We start from the raw sequence: 21,444 nt of genomic DNA, 5'->3' as shown, positions 1-21,444 counted from the left end.
ACACACACACACACACACTGATTTTAAACTGTAAAGCGCTTTGAGTTGCATATTTTATGTTGGAAAAGCGCTTCATAAATAAAGTTTGATTGATTGATTGATTGAAATTCTGCCAAAATTGAATAGCTTTAAGGGCATGTCTTTATTTACTCATTTAGTTTTGGATTGTATTTTTTTTTTTTATTTCATGTTATGATATTCAAAGCAGGCTGTATAAAAATGCTTATTTGTGAGCAAATCCAGAAAATAAATCTCAGAACTGAATAATTGTAATCTTGGCCTCATTGCATCTTTTGTCAACCTGAGAACAGATTAAAGGAAACAATAAAACAGAAACTGAGCAAGAACTAAACTCAACAGACACAAAATTTGACAGGGAAACTTTTGCAAAGAGCAAAAAGTAGAAGCAAATGCAACACTTTATGAGATCCAGACAATTCCAACTGCACACAAATGCACATTCATTGATGGGCTGGACATCCATCCTGCTCCTCTTCTATTACCTCCCACAGGTTGCAGTACACAATGACCTCACTGGACAGGCATCCCCAGGAACAAAGGCCGCATTCGAACCATATAATCACATTTTTCTACAGCCATTATCTTCCATATAATCCTTGAAAAGCCATTTGGGTTTTTTCTGAAGACCAATCCAAAACCATGACACGTAATGTCAGGCATACTGTCCCAGAATGCACACAAACGCACACATTTCTCCAGAGTGTTTGATTTTTGTTCCCACTCACCCAGGCTCTATCACCACCGTGCTGCATTCCATGCAAGATGATAAAATGAAGTCTGGAATCACATCTATCTTTTGTCGTTTCTAAGATTTTCAGCCAGAGCGCAATGTGTGTGGGTTTGTGTGTGTGTGTGTGTGTGTGTGTGTGTGTGCACCAAACCTCTAGGGTAGGAGGATAATTTGCTGTAATTGCTCCTCTGCTGGGGCTTTGCTAACAGATAGATATCCGAGGTATGGCTGTTCGGCTGTGTAGTATCAGTATTTTCCATCAATGTACTGACAGCTGAGTGGTAGCAGCCTCAGACTTAGCTCTCTGTTGAGTCTCCAGATGGCCTCCAGGTAGCTGGATATGTCATACCTGTGTGTCAGTAGGAGATTTTATTCCATTTCTTCAACCACTATTACTCAGGATTAAGATGTGGACCCCTTAACTCAGAGGCTGGGGGGCATTTAAACCATGCAGGTATGAGAATATCTGTCCTCTTCTGCTCTTCTTCCTGAGTAATCTACCATCCTATAAAGTGATGCGACATAAGGTAAGGTGAAGTGCATACACAAGGAAATGTAATGCACTGTATATAAGGAAAGGCTCTGTACTGTCATATAAACAATACAAAATGAGGTGGTGTAATTAAGACCTTTCACCCTTTTGGCTTGTGTATATCTACTAAAGTGTCAATTACAACTTTGCATCTCTGATAACACTTCCAAGGTGGAAAAGTGGAAGCCACATGCTTGTATCAAATAATGCTGTGTTGAGGAACTTTATATATAATTCGTGTCAATTAATGGACTCAAAAAATGTATTTGTAATGGTTATAACTGAGTCAAAATTAAGTGACACAAGATATATCTCCAGTTTTTAGAAGCGCTAGAATGATGTTTTTATAATTTTTTTTTTTTTTTTTTTTTTTTTTAAATTGCTGATATGGACCGATGTGTCTGGAATAAAGATTGATGATGATGATGATGATGAACACATCTGTAAAGAAAACTAAAATGTTGACATATTTGTTGTGTCCCCCAGAAGCCATCAATCCTGTTGTTTCTAATTCTGCTGCTGCAATTTTGGGCTTTTGGGGTGTTAAGTGTCTTTAGTCTGCTGTAAAACAACCAGCTGAAAACCTCTCATGAGATTTGCTAAGCAGGGGTGGAAGATTTCAGTGGGAGGGCAGATGGGGGTGAGGACTGGGAAAAGGGTTCAGCGTGTAAATGAGACCTTTAAAAAGAAGATTTTTACTTCATAGTTAACAGATTGTTACAACTATAGTGGCCATCTGACGTAAAAAAATAAATAAATAAATAAAATAAGGTACATTTTAAAAAGTAAACAGCCATTTTTTTCTTTTATTCTGTCATGTACTGCTTCCTGATGATGGCATGGCTTTGTGTGGCTTTAACCACTGCTGCACACACACCTGTACTTTAATTGATAATGAACCAAATCAGCAGTTTTATCAGAGCTTCTTCATCATCACGCAATTATTTGTCACATCTGATGGTTACATGACGTTGACATCCCCTTTGTAAAATGTAAACACTTTGTAAAGATAAATAGTATCACCATGGAGACAGTTGGGAAGACGACATACAATTGTTGCACTGTGGCTAAGAACACGTTGTGTTGATGTAGATATACACTATAAGCTGTGTTCACTTGCACTTGGGCATCTGAGTTTTACCTAACTAAAGATCAGTTTACTCTGAATTTCTGTTGGGTTTTTTTTTTTGGGGGGGGTGGGGTGGGGTGGGGTGGATGAATGGAGGAAACATGGAGGAAGTTCGATTTTAAGTGTGGTCTGTGCCCCTTCTGGCTCTACCCTAGCTGGTAGGATAAGAAACCAAGGGAAAAGAAACACCAGGTTGGTCAAGCCCAGGTATCGTCTCAGGAGTGGAATTAAAGGTAAATATCAGAATAAGTAATTTAGTAATGATACCATAACTGAGCCTAATATGTATAATTTTAAATCGTCTCCAACACAAACATGAAAAAAGTAATCAAGAAGAATGAATTGATAACTACAACCAGATAAACAAGCTCATTTAACCCTTTTTATCCAAGCTCACAAGATTCTCTATTCTGCTCCATGGCAGCACTTGGTTTGTTCCACCCGGGCCAGGAGGGAGAGGGTGGAGAGCGACCTGGTGACACACCAATAATGCACAACAACTGTTCATTTCTTGTAATTGTTAACTAAAGCGAGCATTAATATCAACATTTTGTTCACAACGTCAAGCTGTAGAAAACCAGACTCCCTTTGAGACAAAGATGTCTTCTACTTAAGATCTTGGGATCCAGCAAGACTAAAAAAACATCAAATAAAATACAAAAACTACTTTAACTGCATGTTTTGGCAAAAGAGTGAAGATATATTTTGATAATGGAGTAATTCAAATTGAATTTACGGTCATTAGGTGTAACCTTTCTGTACTCAAACGCTTTTGGGAGCACGCTGATCGGTCCTCAGAAGGGTTTCTTTATTTCACTTTTTCTGACTTAAGAAGAAAGGTTCAGCACTGGAGCAAAGGTTCAAGGTTTCCCCTCTTCACCAAAACAGTTTTGCAAGGATTTTGTTCAAGATCATAACAGATCATTGTTTGCAAATTCCAGTCAAAATGTGAGAGTCCTGCAGAGTTCTGGCATGCTGATTCTTGGACAGAAAACGACAATAAGTCAGTGTTTGAGTTATTGAAAAGGGAAATGTATGTGTAAAGCAGAAACAACCTACATGTACTACGAGACTGCATGTGTATCTTTGATTAATGCAACATTTGCATCTTTTTTGTTAAGTTTTAAGGTCTACATGGCCACAGATGAAGACTTATCAATATCAATGGGCAGTTGTGAATTCCCCTAAAGTCTCTGTAGAAACAAGTGCTCATTTCACTGGACATCGGCTTGAGCCAGCGAGCTGTCAACAAAAGACGACGCAACATCTTTTTCACATTTATAAGGAAATTCCACAAAATCAAGGCAAATGAGCTGGAAAATAAACAACAGCGATTTTTCTCCCAAACTTTATGGGACGTTAATAAAAATGTATTTCTTAAGTAGAGCAGCTGTCACAACAGCCTCTAGTCAGGATAAAAATGGCCTACGCCTCGCTTCCACTCAGACCAGCGGCCCCAGGATCTGGTTTTGTAGACAGAAGAGCCAGATGCTCGAAAGACAGAGACGGTGCAAATCAAAGCTCACTTAAATTCCACTCACTTGGTTTGTGGGAAATGAGATAATTGAATGGACTCCTGCAGTGCGTGGAGCACTAGATTTCCGCTGAGGCTTAGAAAGGCTAGTTTATTTGCACAGTCTTCAACATTTTGATCTCTTAAGGAGCAGAAGCTGATTTGGCAGAAAAAACAAACAACTTTTGAACACAAGTTAACAGACTAAGAAACAGCAATCCTGAAACGGAACAATAAATCCTGCTTTATTCTGCATGGTTTTCTTTCACTGCCGTAAATTATCAAGGAATAACATCTGCCTTGCTCGACTGTGTCCATGACCGTCTCCTTTAAGCCACAAATCTGTCATTTTTAAAAAGAAAGAGATTTTTAACTTGTAGTTAAATTTCCAAATGGAGAGGAACCCACTTTTCTAGGCTACCATTAAAATGAAAATTTATCGTGGACTTTTGTTCCGTCTCTGTGAGAATATCTTCATCTTCTATGTTTGCCTTCCAAACGATTGCAGTCCCTGTCAGAAAAATGGCCAATTTTCAGCGTTAAATGACTTCTTCTGGTTTTAACAAAACATTTCTGTGGGTTTGAATTTGTACCAGGCCTCATGCTATTTATGTGTCATCACAGTGTCCTCAAGAATCTCTTTTTATTGACTTGTCAAGGTTAGCTGGAAGCCATCCGAGGACTCACACAGGCTCATACCTGCCATTATATGCCTATTTATTGATAAGTTTAAGTCGTTTGTGTCCGTGTTTTTGCATGTGCGCCTTTATGTGGATCTGAGGGAGCAGCAGGACAGGCAGCAAAGAAACCTGCTTTAGTTGTTAATGTCTGCTTTTAGGCAGCAGGTGTGCACATGTGCATATGTGTGTGTGTGTGTTAGAGCTAGGCTGGTCTGGTCCTAGATTTAGAGGAGGAAACCAGTGTCAGGGCTGAGAGATGAATCTCTCCTGAGGGATCCGATAAATAAGGAAAAAATATCTTTGAAAAAGGGAAACACAGCTGTTTCCAAAGGAGAAGTCAAAATACTAGTGGCTTTGCATTCCACAGGCGCGAGGTAGAAGGCCGGCCGATTCTGTAATGCTGTTTTCCTTCTCTGTGAACACTTATTTTCTCCTCCCCACACATCTTTTCTTCCCTTTTCTAAGACTATATCTCCCTATCTTCACCTCTGCTTTCTTTCCCCTCCACTCTCTATGTCAGAAAGACAGTTGGGCCTCAGCGTGATTCCCTTTGGAAAGTCTGCGGTGACCACAACACATTTCAGCGGCTTAGAGGCAGAGCATATGATCCACTGATAAATCAGTGTAAGCTGGCTTGAGTTCCCCCCCCCTGGGCGGACTTACATGTTAGACCCACTGCTTGTTTTACACGCAGGCTCAGCTCCAAAAACAGCGATGGTAACTAGATACCTGGATATTCAAAAAGCAGGTGGGTCTTGAGGAAAATCAGGAGAAAAATAATCAAAGTTTCTAATAATACATCTGTCTACAATGTCAGCACAGTGTTGGTAACATGTAAGCGGATAAATCTCTGGCACTCTCCATATGATTTCAATTTCCACTGGAAGCAAGGGAAAAATCAAAAATTCTTATTTTAAAATCATGTGTGAAGATTTATCTTTAAGATTTTCAAAATATAATTACTTTAGAGTAGGGCTGCTCGATTTTATGACAAAAATTATAGTCACGATTATTTTGACTGAAATTGAGATCTCGATTATTTAACACGATTATTCAGTATTTTTAAACAACGCTGCGCGTCGTGGTGTTCTCAACTTTGTGTCGCGCATTATACCCGTCTAATGCACGGTTCCGGGTTGTTTAATCCACTTTTACAGCTTATATAGGAACTATTTTATGTTGACCTCAATGTACGTTTTATGCCAAACAACCGCTGTCAGGCTACAGCACGTTTTTCTCATTCGCCTGTGAAAAGACAACTGATTTGAACCAGCTGATAACACGTTGCTATGGTAACGCCCCATAACGAAGGGATATTACAGTGTTTAACTCGCCGAACTATGTATACAAAAATAATGCAGCCAGTTCACACTGACAATGGTATAAACTATGTTGTCGTGAACTTCCACAACCTACTGCAGTTATTCTACATTGACCTGCAGCCGGAGTCGACTGAGACTGGCCGCCTGGGAGTGCTTTAGGATGGGGAGAGGCTCCCACTGCTCGTCCATTACAGTAACTGCAGAACATTATGTGGCTTCAAGTCAGTCGCCAAAACACCAGAAAAGTCTCTAATAACTCCAATAAAAGTTTGTAGAGTTGTCAGTAGTTGCTTTTAACAAAAAAAAAAATTGCCAGATTTAGCGAGAACAGTGTCTGAATGAAACCAAAGCGGCTGTGGGAGGAGTTTACAGTTCAGCGCTGCAATGCCAGCGATGCTCGATTAGCAGCTGAAGACAGCAGGAGAGGAAACTGCAAAGGGAAAAAATAATCGCACCCTTTTATTTTTATGATCGTTGAAAACCCAGATCGTAATTGAGATTAAAATCTGATTAATCGCCCAGCTCTACTTTAGAGTCATTATAAGTTGATGAAAAGTAGCAAAGTTGAAGCTGGAGATGCTACACACCAGTTCATATAATCAGGTTTATGCTTGGAGAACTGAAGGGCCAAGTTTGAGTACAACACATGCTGCACACATACAGAGTTACGCATTGTGGGTTAATATAGGAAAAATCTAACCTGAGGGGGAAACTAAGTCAGTAGACGGTACATGTACTGTATATGTCTGAAGCAACAGTGTTGAAAAGTTGTGGATCACAACCAACACCTGGCTAATTTTTCACAAACCACTAACAGTAACAAATGGACAGCTGCCTAAAGTAACCATGTGTGGTTTGGCTCTTAAACATCCACTAACATGCTCACATGGGCATGTTAACCATATAGACTAGGGAACCTAAATCCTGGTCCTCCAGGGGCCTGCAGGTTTTACAAGTTTCCTCTGCTGTAACACACCCGACTGAAACTCAGACTTATGCAGAGTTTAACGTTAAGTTCTGCATAAAGGGTTTTACACACCTACTTCGAATATTTCATCCAAATAAATCGTCCCGCAATATTTTTCATCGGATCAGTGTAAAGTCAATGGAAACGTTCAAACCAGTAACAAAATTCTGTCCATCGATTTTGCAAGTTTTTTTTTTTTTTTAACTGCGGTAGATTTTTTTTCATATTCGCATCAGATAAATAATCAACCAATCAGAGGCGTGTTGACTGATCGATCACCTGTTGCGAGTTATGCGGGTGTCGCTTTCGCTGCTATTTCATTCAAACTCTGTGTCACCATGGTGAGCATGTTTATTCTCTGCATCTTAAAGCAAAGAGCTAGCTGCTAGAGCAGATCCTACCTCATGGACGTCCTAAAGTCCATCCTGAAGTGGCCGTGGTCCAGCTTCAGCTCCTGGACGAAACAATGAAACTCCCCAAGTTCTCCTCTTTTCCAGAACAGGATGAAGCCAGCGCTTCTTTTTCTCTTTTCTTCTGCAGCAGCAGCACATTGTTGTTGTGGCTTAATGTGAAATCCACCTTGTGATCTTGTTTTGAAATTTCCATAATTTATTCACAATTTTGCATCGTACTTGGTGTGCATGGACAGAAACGGTAATTCACCTCCAAATTATGCGCAATTTTATGCTGATTATTTGCATTGGTCTCCACGTGTAAAGGTCTTAAGTCTGCTAATTACAGGTAATTACAGGCATGTTGCAGCAGAGAAACTTCTAAAACATGCAAGATGGTGGCCCTGGAGGGCCAGGACTCTGGATTCCTGACACAAAAGGTTTCTAGAGCCCCATGAAATCAGCCTTTGGTTGGTAAAATCTTGTGTTGAAGCTTTAAGTTTGACGTTTGCTGTTTTTGTCTTTTAGAAGCGATAGAAACAAAAGATTTATGTTGCACAACTGATACCTGACTCCACAAAAATACTAAAGTTTTAGGGCCAATAAAATGCTGCAATTGGGCTGTAAATCACAAATTTGATCACAATTCAAAATTATATAATTTCAGTGGCCATAAATTCAATAATTGCACATTTTCCCATTGTGAGTGGAATTGACTCAGTAGCCAGCGATTTATACACGACAATATAACAAGTTTGTTGCTTTCAATCACAAAAAAGGACTAAAATATGCTAAAATAATCTTATTTCTGAGCTAAGTCACACATTAAATAAAAACTATGTAATAATAAAATAATGAAAAAACACTGTGTGAAACTTGAAAGAATAGATTTCTATTGTAGACATTAAAGTAGGATCCACTTTAAACCTCACTCCTATTCTGAGTTTCAAGAATTTCAAGCATAACATTTTTGTAACTTAATTGTACTTTTTAATAAAAAGTAATATAGTCGGACTTTATCATTAAAACTTTGGATCAGCATTTTCCAAATCAAATCAAAATAAAACAATTAAATTAAGACATTTAAGTGGATTAAATATGTACCATTAACAGCAATTTTTTTCAACAACCAGTTTTACTCATTTTAACCAGCAAGTCTTGATTTAAGGACGTGTCGCTTCCCAAGTTTATTAAAGATGAATGGATTCTCTCACTCTTCAACAAAGATGCTCCTGTTGGCATATTAATTAAATCTTGTATTAACCATGAAGTGAATAAAAGAGGTTTCTGTTCATTAACTTCTGTCTCGAGACGTCAAGTTTGGTATATGGCTGTTGCTGTTTTTGTCTTTTTGAAACTAATAGTGCCGTACAGGACAAGAGGTTTTATCATGGAGAATCAGTATCTGACAGGACAAAAACACATGTTTTAGGAATGTTTTAGACCTGTCCTGTTGCTTTAAGCACGTCTACGCCTGACATTTGCATGCGTTTTGATTAAGCTGATCTGATGGTCTATAATCACACATCAGCGTATATATAATCTATTCAGTGTGAAAGTCTATGTGTTTTATCACAGGTTTGCAGTTTTATGCTGTGAGTGTGTGGCTAGATGGGGATTTGCAACACAGGTCTTTTGCAAGAAGAAATTGTGCAGGTTGTATAAATGAAAAAAGAAACCATGCAGGTCGTGTGCTTATTTGCATACAGAATTGGCCATAAAAGATAAGAAAAAGTGCTCACTTGAGAATCATGTGGATGTCCGTCTTCCCTGGCGCTGCAAACGCTACATGGAAAGCTCCACAGTCCACTAGTGGGGTTCTACAGCAGATAGTATATGCAGTACATGCACGTGTTTAAGCACAACTCTGAGCAATATAGACCAAAATAAGATATTGGACACTTCCTCCTGGGACAGGAATCATGCTGGACTTTTGAACAGTCAGCCAGATAAGGAATCCAGGAGACCGTCTGCTGGGAGGTGTGGACAGCGTCTGTACAGAAGGAAGGGCTGGGCAGAGTTTCCCGTGCACATCCTTAGTGATAAGATCCTTTTACCCAAATGCCTCCGGCGGGATGATATAGATGTTAAAACACTTTAGATATTCTGTGTTTAAAAAAACAAGAAACAGACATAGATTCTCCTCCCCCTTTGATCTCCTCATCTTACAGATTCCCTCCATCCCTCCGACTGTTTTCCTGTCAGTATCATGCTTGGAAAGTCAGTCTGTCGGTCAAACTAGAGCTCATAAATTTGTCAGCAGCTGTACAACAGTAAGGGAGGCTACTTGCTCTGGAGGGTCAGGACCGTTTGCGCTAGCGCGGGGCCTTTTTCTCACCGCGGAGCCATGGTTGTTGTTTCAGGCACGTCCTCTGAGAGACCGAGGGGTACGGCTTTCTCTGTGACAGCACTGTGTGATGAAGACCTCTTGTGTTAGTCCTGGCTGTCTACCAAATCCATACAATGTGCTACAACAATGAGTGCAAACACACACATTCACACACAGAAGCAAAGTCACACATGTCAATGTTAAGTAGCCACATATATTCTCTAACCCTTGACCCTAACCTTGTGGGCAAACTCCAGCCTAACAAACGTATCACTGTTAAACAAACATCTGTTGTTTTACTGCCTCACGTCTCAATGGCCATTGTGTTTTCAAAGGCTTGTATTTTTTAAAATTTTAAGGATAAATGGTAACAATGGCATGTCAAGTAAAAATACTATTTTTAAAATGGCTGAGAATTAGCTGTCCATTCAAATTCAGCTCCCCCCAGCAGGTGTGTGGTGTATACATGTATACATATATACACACACACACACATATATATATATATATATACATATATATACATGTGTATATACATATATATATGTATACATATATATACATGTGTATATACATATGTATACATATATATATATATATATATATATATATATATATATATATATATATATATATATATATATATATATATATATATATATATATATATATATATATATGTATATACATATATATATATATATATATATATATATATATATATATATATATATATATATGTATATACATATATATATAAAAACTCAGGCCAAGCCCACACAGACTTGAGGTAAGGTGCATCTGCTAGTTTATATATATACATATATATATATATACATATATATATATATATATGTATATATATATATATATATATATATATATATATATATATATATATATATATATATATATATATATATATATATATGTATATACATATATATATATATATATATATATATATACATATATATATATATACATATATATATATATATATGTATATATATATATATGTATATATATAAACTAGCAGATGCACCTTACCTCAAGTCTGTGTGGGCTTGGCCTGAGTTTTTCTGGTGATAATACTTGTGTTATCTAGAGAACTACCTGGAGCACATGTGATATCTTGACATGTTTGCGTTATCTAGCATTCACTTATAAGCTAATGCATTCATTACTGAGATAAAGTCAACAAGCCATCAGCATTTTCTAAGTTGTATAAAATCCCAGAAACCTTGAATAAAAAAATATATTCATTGATATCACAGGTGCAATATGTTGGAAAAGGGGAGTGTCCTGATTAAAAAAATCCTGTTCCTTCTTGGTTCTGCAGAGCTTTAAAAACTGCAATAAAACTTGGAGTGGAATGAGGAAAAAGCTAAACCGTGATTTGTAAGTGACTATTATTGAGGACAGTGGTGTAAACAAACTTAAAATAACGTCATCCATCTAGTTGCAAAGCCAAATAACACGATGTCTCTGTGAGTGTGTGTTGGTTTGAGCAAAAAGCTGCCAAAGGTGTTAAAGTTCCTACTGTAAAACAAGTAGAGGTGTAACATTGCCAAAACAATTAAAACATTAATGAATATTATATGAGTACTGAATAAGCATCACCTTTAATGGAGTAACTACAAAATCAGTATCACACACTAATTTTTACCTAAAGCCGTGGTTCCCAAACGGCTCCTATCAGTTCTTTAGAGGCTCAGCACACTGGGTGAGCGTGTTTTGTGATGGAATATTAATTTCTCACCGTATCAGCATGATTAGTTGTGCATTCTATAAATTTATGGATCTGCAGTTAAGCCGTGTGTGACTCTTAGCTACTAATAACATCATTTTTCAGACGCAACCCTGGTAGAGCTGAGTGGACTTGGGAATAAGTCATGGTTTGTCCCACGTTGACTCCTGTTCTAATTATCTGTCCCATCCTCATGTGTCTCACTATGTCTCACCTGCTTCCCTCTTGTGTCTAGGTATATGATCCCCCTTGTCACCTCGTGTCTCTACCAGATTCCCTGTGGTTTTATGTCTTCAGCGTTATCCTGAGCACGCTGAAAAGATACTTTCTTGCACCTGAACTGTTGTCTGCATTTGAGTCCAGTCTGTATCATATCAAACGAGCACAAAAAAATACTTCAAAACAGCTTTATTTCTTCATCAAAAGGATGCATCAAACTCTAAAAACCCTTTTGATTTCGCTCTTCTTACGAGCAGGTCATTTTCCAGGGGAGCGGATCAGTCAGGAGGTGGTGCTTTGATACTTGATCAATATAAACACAACCTGCTCCAGAGTTACAGAGCTGTTTAAGGTAAGTTTATCCTGGTAAGAGTTGAACGAGCTTCATAGTACAGAAACGCAGGGTTAACCCGGAAGTTACCTGGATAAAAGAAAATCCAGCTTCGTCTAACAGGTCAGGGTTTACCTTGCCAAACCTTGGTGTTTACTCCTCTAATGGATGGAGCACTGCAGAAAAAGTCTGATAATCACTGACATAAAGAGAGCCCAGTTTTCTAACATGTCCAGTTTGAGTTGCTAGAAACTGAGAAGTCTGCAGATGATGTTGCAGCAGGAGACGTTTTCAGATCAGGTTCAGAGATGCTTTAGAAAACCTTCCATGAATCTGACTTTAAATCAATGCAGGAACAGTTTTGCACATATTCAAGCACGAAGACAAGCATCTGCAGAAAAAAAAAGTGTTTGTGAAACCCTCAGAACAAACACACACACACACACACACACACACACACACACACACACACACACACACACACACACACACACACACACATTTCTCCCTGCCTCTGCTCGTTCAAGGTCAGCAGAGACTTTAAATCACCTGACATCTGCCCCTGAGTGTCCTACCCTTCAAACCTGGGCTGGGTGTGCCTTTCTCTTTTCCTCTCTCCCCTCCTGTCTTTTTCTCCCTCCTTATTGATCTGAGATAAATCCCTCCAGGCTTCCCGGTGCTTTCACAGAAGAATGTGACGGCAGAAAACATCCAACATGACATTTACGCCACTCCTGTCAGCCTTGAAACGCTGAGGTCATTATGATAATGGATGGCGTTTACTGGGCACACAAGGACACACTTGCTGGAGTTCAGCAGGTCACAGGTTCACAACCTTTTATCCACTCACAAATTCCAAAGACATACCAGCAGTGTTGACACTAAAAGTTCTTGCCCTGTAGTGTAACACTGACTCCATCACCAGGAGTCTTCACCAAGCTCAGCAAAGGAGTCTCTTGAGAAGGAAACAGGTTTATAAGTGGAGAGCATCGAAGAGGAGCTACGTTGCATAACAGAAACTAACTTTATCCTGTTTCTGTCCCAGTAAGCTTCTGAAAAGCAGGTGAAACAAAGTTGGAGGATCCAGTTTCACCCAGTCCTACTGGAACATGCCAAAAACACTTCTTTCCAGTTGTCATTCTCACATTTACAGGAAAAAGTGGTGCAGCTTTGTCCTACAACCTCTCACAGTCCTGTGACCCAATGTGGGCCGGTTGTCATATGGAACATATGGAATAAATGTGGGCTTTAAAGGTGGAGTATGTAAGATTTTCAATATTTAAAAAAAAATTAACTAAAAAATAACTACAATCATAATTAGATAGTTATTTTTAAAACATATAGGTTCCAGTCTGTCCATATTTGATGTGTTATTAAATTACAATTTTAATTAATGACAACGACCCTTCTTAAATGTTTGCCTACCAGTAAAAGAAATGTGCTTTTTGTCATTTGTCATCAATTAAACTTGTAATTTAATAACGCATCAAATATGAACAGACTGGAACCTACATGCTCAAAAAACTTTCTAATTGTGATTGTAGTTATTTAATTAGTTAATTTATTTTGAAAATATTGAAAATCTTACATACTCCACCTTTAAATCAACAAAAACTTTTTTTTTTTTTTTTAAATCATAAACACCTGAAGCGTCCTCCATCATGCTGTCTTATCACGTTTTAGCTGCATTTTATCATTTAAAAAAATTCCCATTTTCATCACCTCTGAGTAAAGTGAAACAGGCTGCGGACAGATATGATGGCTGTGGAAGATGACACTAATGAGGCTTTAAAAGGAGAACAAGAAAGTAGAGATTGTTCTGATTTACTGGCACAAAACTGCTTTTTTATGGGCTTCCAAAGGTTGTTTCAGAAAACAACCAACATTCCACGATCCATCTGTACATCCGCATCTCCTTCCTAATTATCTCCATGCAAAGTCTGCAGACTGTAGAGGTTGATCGCCTTACATACAATGTTTTTATATGGAAATTACCAATTGAGGGAGAGTGCATCCATTCATGCTTATAAGGTTCATGTGCATGAGCTCATTTCTTTACAATGATTGAGATTTATGAAAGAGAAGCAAACACGCATACAGCTTTATAAATGTGGCGTAAAGAATGTGGATGAACATTTCTGCTTTTCTTTCTCCACACGGAGTTGAATGCATCTGGAAGCAGGTGGTTTTATCTTTCAAATAAACAGGTATGTGGTTTAATTTGTAGTTTAAAACTCCGAAATGGAGATAAATGCAGATGCTAAAACAAAGAGCAACGTGTTTGCATCTCTGCTGCGCTGTCTCCTTCCTTTCACATATGCAAACTAAGAGATACAAACAAAGCATAAACACTGATCCCCTCTTAATGATCTCCTCTGGATGGCCTCCTCAAAGACAGCTAAACACAACACGAAGACAGACAGCTTTAAAACCCTGTTCAGGAGGAAATAGCAAAGCTGGAGTTAAAATGCAGGCGCGCACTTTCCATCAGTTTATTTTAAGTAGAAACCCATGCGCTCATGTCCTGACACAAGAGTTTGCAACAATCTCCAAACCTTAAGACCACAGAGGCAGAAAGCTGTTATCTATCCGAATAATAAAAAAATAATCCTAAAGAAAATACAGTAACCATATGAGACCCGGTGCAACAAAGGAAAAAAGTTAGATGTGTGAGAGAAAGTGAAGCTCAACCTCATCTGCCACAAAGCAAGCAGAGCGAATTCCTCCATGCCTGCACCCTGAGGTGATAAATGGGAGCAGCAGGTCCTAATCAGATGTTCCTCCAGGGTTATCAGCCCTGTTCAGTGGATCGTTACCAGCAGGGAGTGTGCTGCACTTCACCTCCTTATCTGGTCACACTCCTTCATCCCACACCACTATCGCTCTGAACTGGAATTGAGCCTGACGAAGACATGAGGATTGATGGAAAGGGGCACAGCAGAAGGTGTAATCTCTGTACTTAGCCCCAATCTGGTCTGCCATCTCGTCAAGTTGGAGAGTTATGGCGTGAGAGGGAGAGATATGATCGGGGTGGGTGGGCGCTGGAGGAGGAGGAATGATGTGCGTACGTGGTTGGGCTTTTGGAGCAGGGCGTGTGACACAGATGACTTCAGCTTTACAAGGAACTGTCTCTTACAGTTTCCTGGGATCATAAGATCAACTATAAATGCGCGTGTGCACATCTCTGTCCTGCTCTAAAACGTTAGCCGCATCGGTTCTTCCTGTAACTGATCACATAACAGACTGCGGTCCCGCTCACCCGCCACACACTGTAACAACAGCAAAGTAGCCTCAGTAAGAAAAAAGCTGGACAACAGAATGGTTTTTCTAACACTTCATCTCTCATGGCAGATATGAGTCCGACTGGAAAACGCATAATCGGCTTAATCAGAGATGTTTCCGACATCAGGCCTGTTTGTTTCGCGAGGCAGCGCCGTGTTTTTGCCAGAGAGCCTGACATCCAATACAATCCAAACATGAGAAAAAGGGAAGTGCTTTAAAAGACTGAAACTCAATAGGCAGAATTATTTGTATATCTTAGGCCATTCTTGAACATCGCTGCAAGTTCAAGTGAATTTGTGGCAGCAGTTGCATATTTTATGTTGTAAACAGAAGAAAACAAACAGAGGTCTTAATGTTGGTAAATGCCATTTCTCTCACTATTGCAAGAAGGTTTCCAGTGCCAAGTTTATGTCCCCGAGGAGATCCTTTACTCCGCTGTACGACTTGAACTCCTTGCTTAACTTCTGACTGACGCTGTTTAGAGTATTCTAAGGGTTGGGGTGAAGTGACGGGTGGTCCTCTGTTCTGGTCTCCAAGGCTTTGCAGGAAGTGTTTCAAGTCGATTTAGGGAAAAATTTTTCCAATGCTACATTTTGCTGCAAACAATTGGCTCTTTGATTGGAGCAAACTAATTATTTGATCAGGCTGGGGCTTTGGGATATGTTTTACTGCAAAGGAAGTGGCTTACCTGGGCTTAGGCACTGAGAGGTGCAGCCAGGCATCATAAGACAAGCAAAACAGCCGTCTAATAAGGGCACTTCATTTCTGAATAAGCATAGGGGTGTCTGGACGCGGCTAATCTCCGAAAAAATCAACTTCTTCAAGCTTTCTGGCTTGTTTGTCTTTAAAGTGTGGGAGGTAGGTTGGTATAAAGCTTGGCTGTTGACTCAGGAAAGAGGGTTAGTGACAGCTCAGCTTCAGCCATGCAATGAAGTGTCCAGAGAAGGAAAGAAGAGAGGGGGGAAAAAAAGGAGAAAATGACGGTAGTGGTGATGCATAGTTGCTTTTTTGCTACAAATAGCATACAATTTCACTTTCCACAGGCTGGAAAAACTGAGTCTGAATGAATATAAGAGCCATTCAGGATCATCCCTGAATACCTTACTAGTCACTTTATTAAGCACACCTTGGTTGGACTCAGTTTTTGGCTTCAGAACTGCCTTAAGTCTTGGTGTCATCGCTTCAATGAGATGTTGGAAATATCCCATGGAGCTTTTGCTCCATACTAACATGAAAATATCCCCCAGTTGCTGCACATCCATGATGAGAATCTCCTGTTCCACCAAACCCCAAATGGTGCTTCATTGGACTGAGATCCAATAAAGTTGGTTCGTTTCCTTGTATAGGCTATTATGAATTGGCTTTCATTATGTTTTGTTTTTTCCTGTCTGTAAAGCGTCTTGACATGGCATTGCTGTGATTTGATGCTATATAAATAAAGTTGAATTGAATTGAATAGATCTGGTTTGTGACGTGATAAATTATCCTGCTGGAAGATGCCTTAAAAAAATGTATGCTTTGGTAATTACATGATGCTCAAACGATACTAATGGGCTCAAAATGTGCCAAAAAAATACCTCCCACACCATTACACCGCAGCCAGCCTGAAGTTGAGTTTAGTTTAGTTTAGTTTAGTTTAGTTTAGTTTAGTTTAGTTAAGTTTAGTTAAGTTTGAATGTCAGGGGCAAACGTAAAAACATGATCAAAAGATGCCTCACACCAGATTTAGCTTTAGCTGGTTTCCGTCTACAGTCCCTGGGCAGGTGAAGTCATGTGGATATTCTTGCAGGGTAGATTCATAATTTCACATTGATTCTGCTCAATTCTGACCCTAAATCTGAATGCTGCAGCTGAAATGGAGAATCAGAGGCAGCAGGCAACATTTTCCCATCTACAGGTGAGTGTGTGTCACCTGTAGCCTCAGTTTGCTGGTTTAAGCTGACAGGAGTGGCACTCGGTGTGGTCTCTGCTGTAGCAGATGTGTTTTGTGTTCAGAGATACTAATCTGCATACGATGACTAGAATCAGTGGTTATTTCAGCTGCTGTTGACTTTCTATCATCTCGAAGCAGTCTTCCCATTCTCCTCTGTTTAAGACTAAATGCAATAAGCTGCTGCCATGTGATTGGCTGATTAGCTATTTGCATTAAGAAGCAATTAAAAAGGTGTACCTGAGATTGAGATGCATCCTACCAAGACATTAGAAAAGATATAAATACACATCAACAGAAGCAGTCTATCTACAGTGTGGCTGGATGATACTTTGTGTTGGTTCAGTGTGAACAAATCGTAGCATATGGCCCCAGGAGGTGTTCAAACAGTACCAAGATGGTGAGTAAGTCTCCTCAACATGCACACTCAGCTGCACCACTACTGTCAATAAACAAGCATGTGCATCTGGCAAAGGGCATGCAGGCAGGAGGAGAAGTTTGATTTAATCTGTGAGCACACAGGGAAACTAAAACAAGAGCCAAAAGCCCTGTTTGGATTTTCCTGGATTATCCCATGTTCTTCCACCTCATACCTTCCAGCAAATAAACACACCAGACGGGATCAGGCTGCCAAGCGTAAAGAGGCCTTCACACCTGTTTGTGTGTCTGAAGTGCAAGAGAGAAGCAAACTCGTCAGAGTTAAATGCAGACGACACAAGAACAACATTTGAAGATCCTGCTCTGCGACCAGCCATTTCTGTGCATCTTTGAATCACCAGAACCACAAGAACCAAACCCGATAGGAACAGCAGATTTCTCTTGGAGCCCTCACTGTGGCTTTGGATATTTATTCAACAGTGTCACTCCTCATTAATGGAGTGAACATCGGCTCCAACGGGGTGCAACTCAACCCGACACTGGTAACTTAAACCACACTGGAGGACCTTATGAGAGATTCAGAGACGGTCTGAGATCAGAGGTGAAAAGGTCAATTTTCTGACTATTTATCCAAACCTTTGTAGAGGAATTACATTGTTGAAATGCACAATAAACAAGCACAAAAGCTTTGTTAAAAGTGACGGCGGCCACTGACCCAAGGACGCTGGTGTGCATTAGGACATGTTCAAAGCTGCATGACTCACACAGCGTCACTCCACCGGACCTCAGTGGAAACCAGGACGTCCGCAAGGCAAACAGTGATGAACGTGCTATTCTAGGAATGAAGATGAAAAAGGAGCTGGAAAATGTGCTTCTGCTCCCCTGATTCTAAGTTTTCCACAACTTGCTTGCCTGTTTTTTTTTTGTTTTGTTTTTTTTTTTAAATGAGTGATTCTGAAAAAGTGATGACAGCACAGGAGAACGGATGACTGAACAACAGGTCGACATGAATCATGCAAGGGGGGTGGGCAAAGAGGCATATGGTCCACAGAAACCCCATTTGAGACTCCATGTAACACAGAGCCTCTTAAATCTATGGATGCCCCGTGAGAATAGCTTCAGAAAATGAGCTGTCTGTCTGTGTTTCTGCTTCAGCTGGATGTGAAACACATCAGTTTAAACTAAACCTAAATCACTGTCACTGTTTTCTTTGCTGTGGGTCAGTTTAAAGTCTGAGATTTGTACATCTAGCTGCACGCAGGGAGGATATGTTCACACTGACAGATGAATCAAGCTTTTAAATCAGTAAAAGAGGAGCCGGTGTATTCTTTTCCTGCTTTGATTGGATGGATTAACTTGTTAAAGCCTCCTGCACTGGACAATATTTGCCAAATATGGAGCTCTCTGTTGTGTGTGTGTGTGTGTGTGTGTGTGTGTGTGTGTGTGTGTGTGTGTGTGTGTGTGTGTGTGTGTGTGTGTGTGTGTGTGTGTGTGTGTGTGTGAGTTCATCTTGCTCCGTATTTATCTAATCATTTCAGACAGATTGTTAGGCCTCTTCGCGTTTCTTTCTCTCATTTATCTTCATTTTAATTTGCAGTTTCACTTCGGCCACACATGATATCCAGACTTTTGAGCAATAGGAAGGACCACCCAGAAGTGTTTCAAGCCTCTTTCGACCATGTTGCTCCACAAAAAAAAAAAAAAAGAAAGAAAAGGCTCCAATCGAGCACAAGACACATTAAAAACTAATCGGATGGCAGTGACACACAGTAGTCGTGCACGGCTTTATTTGCAAAGCAGATGGAAAGCCTTGGCCTGTCCAACATTAATTACAATCACATTCACAGAGGAAGCCGTCCCTCCTCCAGGGCGGTTAGGACTCTGTGTACGGCTGGAGGAGATGGCAACCTAATCCCCCTGGTCACCGCAGAAATCTGAGGGAATTGTCAAAAGATGCACAGGACGTGATTAATCAAAGTGGAGAAGCCAGATGTGCAACAACACAGGAGTATAAACCAAAACTAACACAGCAAAGGAAGAACAAAACCACAGACACACAAACAACGTGCTGCCACCATCACACTCCCCCACAGAAGCCAGCGGATGGGCTTCGATATTTCAGACCAAAAAATCGACAGCTTCCTTCTCTCTGAGTATCTGGTTTTCATCACATTTTGCAACACCAACACTCAAAGGACCAATAAGCAGAGCAGCGTTTTCTACCCCTCCAACTGGATTCTCTTCATGTGATACTGAGTGACTATCATGGTTTATTAAGGTTAAAGCATTTAAAAGTCTTCTTGTCTCAGAAGTAATTAAAAACAAAGTCCCACTGCTGTCAAAGATGATGAGAATGACCAACAAGTTCCCAAGCAGAAGGACAATCAGTCTGGTTTTAAGCCTGCTTGTCCACCAGGCTGCGACTGTTTATCTCCAGTCGCTCTGTTTAGACTCTCCCAGTAAACACCGGGGCTGCTAATGGAAGGAAGGCCTTTGAGCTTTTATGTTCCCAACTCGTTGTGATTAAAGTGTCCCTCTTTATCATGGCTGGAGCTAATTAAAGACTAATCTGCTTGGGAAACACAAACAATGCGACGCAATTTACGCGCAAGAACCCGCAACTCTGTGCACTGGAGGTCAAGAGCAGGAATAACACTTCATATACGAAATACCATTGGTTGGCGGTTGATGGTTTGCTGAGGATACTGGGCTTATTTTCCCGCGACAACATTAATCACTGGAGCAGATTGCACAGCAAGTCCAACCACAGGATTTCTGTCCTTTAAGTAAACTGTGGAAGGCAAATCTATCCGGAAAGGGGACGCGTAACAATGAATTAGCCAAACAATACAAACCTCACTTGTCGAACCACAGGGGAAAGAATGAGTTGTTTAGTTTGTGTTGTTAACACTATTTAAAATACCAAATGTGCGTAATGGTGCGCAGCAGTCAGGGCGTCCCCAACGCAGGGTCAAGTTGAGGAGCGGCTCTACAGGTGGTTTAAACTAGATTCAATCTCATCTTTTTGTCTCTCTATCACATTTTAAAGTTGTTTTATTTCATTTGGAGCAAGCAGAATGACTCACCCAAATTAACGAAACTCATCACCATATCTGCGTCATTTAGGAAGGCGGATTCTTGATTTGATGTGAGAGGAGGGCTCGGGGTCGTCCGCATGGATCGGTATCTGTCCAGGACGCCTTCCACTTGGATTTTTTCATCGCTGGATATGGTGTTGTACAAGTCCAACATGAAGAGGGGAGCGGAGTTGAACTTTCCTTGCGACAAATGTGGCCGTGGTCTGTGCGGCAGCCCCAGGATGGACAGGATCTCCTTCTGCATCTCCCTCTTCTCGTGCGTCCGCAGCCGCCGGTGGACGAAACTCGGGTGCGCCTCGCTGTTTCCATCCAGCGAAAAGTTACTCCCCGCGACAGCCAGCGTGCAGTAGTAAACACTCCACCACAATCCGAGCAAGGCGAGAAGGCAGCTGGTCATGGTGCTGTCCCGCTGTGCGCTTCGGAGTCCCCAAGTGTGCCTGGCTTAAAGAGTTTCAGCCGCAGATCCGACGGCAAAATGCGCAATACGCGCGTAACGGCAACCAAAATCAATCCAAAAGCGCTTCTGTCTGATGCAACCACTGATCAAAAACAGAAAAATAGTCTCGATTCAAGCCATTTGAGGTACTCCCTGAGGCAAAACACGCATAAAAGTGTCGCCCCTGCTTTCATTTCTGAGTGTCGCAGCGCGCTGTGCCGCTCCAGGATGAAGTGCACCATGTGAAACTTTATTGTGAGCGCGTAGGCATGTCGCTCAGCAGACACGGTTCAATGCCACATTCAACAACAGAAGGACTCCTCTGAAAGATGCCATTCTACTGAAGCGGACAGATGGACCCTCCGATGTGCGACCCCTCCACAAAGCCCGTCTTCCAGCAGTTTG

At 40.5% G+C, this 21,444-nt stretch overlaps 1 protein-coding gene across 1 annotated transcript in view; it reads right to left on the bottom strand.

Moving 5' to 3' along the window:
- The window catches only part of bmp6 (bone morphogenetic protein 6), a 61,655-nt gene extending 40,211 nt beyond the window's left edge, over window positions 1–21,444 (bottom strand). Inside the window, exon 1 of the mRNA XM_079259846.1 lies at window positions 20,592–21,444. Coding sequence (XP_079115972.1) covers window positions 20,592–21,000 — 409 coding nt within the window. The 5' untranslated portion in view covers window positions 21,001–21,444. The remainder of the gene's footprint in view (window positions 1–20,591) is intronic.

The sequence above is a fragment of the Telmatherina bonti genome (genome assembly GCF_933228915.1).
Source record: "Telmatherina bonti genome assembly, chromosome: 20".
Classification (NCBI taxonomy): Eukaryota; Metazoa; Chordata; class Actinopteri; order Atheriniformes; family Telmatherinidae; genus Telmatherina; species Telmatherina bonti.
Note: the sequence above shows the minus strand (reverse complement) of the source record. Positions and strands in the feature narration are given on the sequence as shown.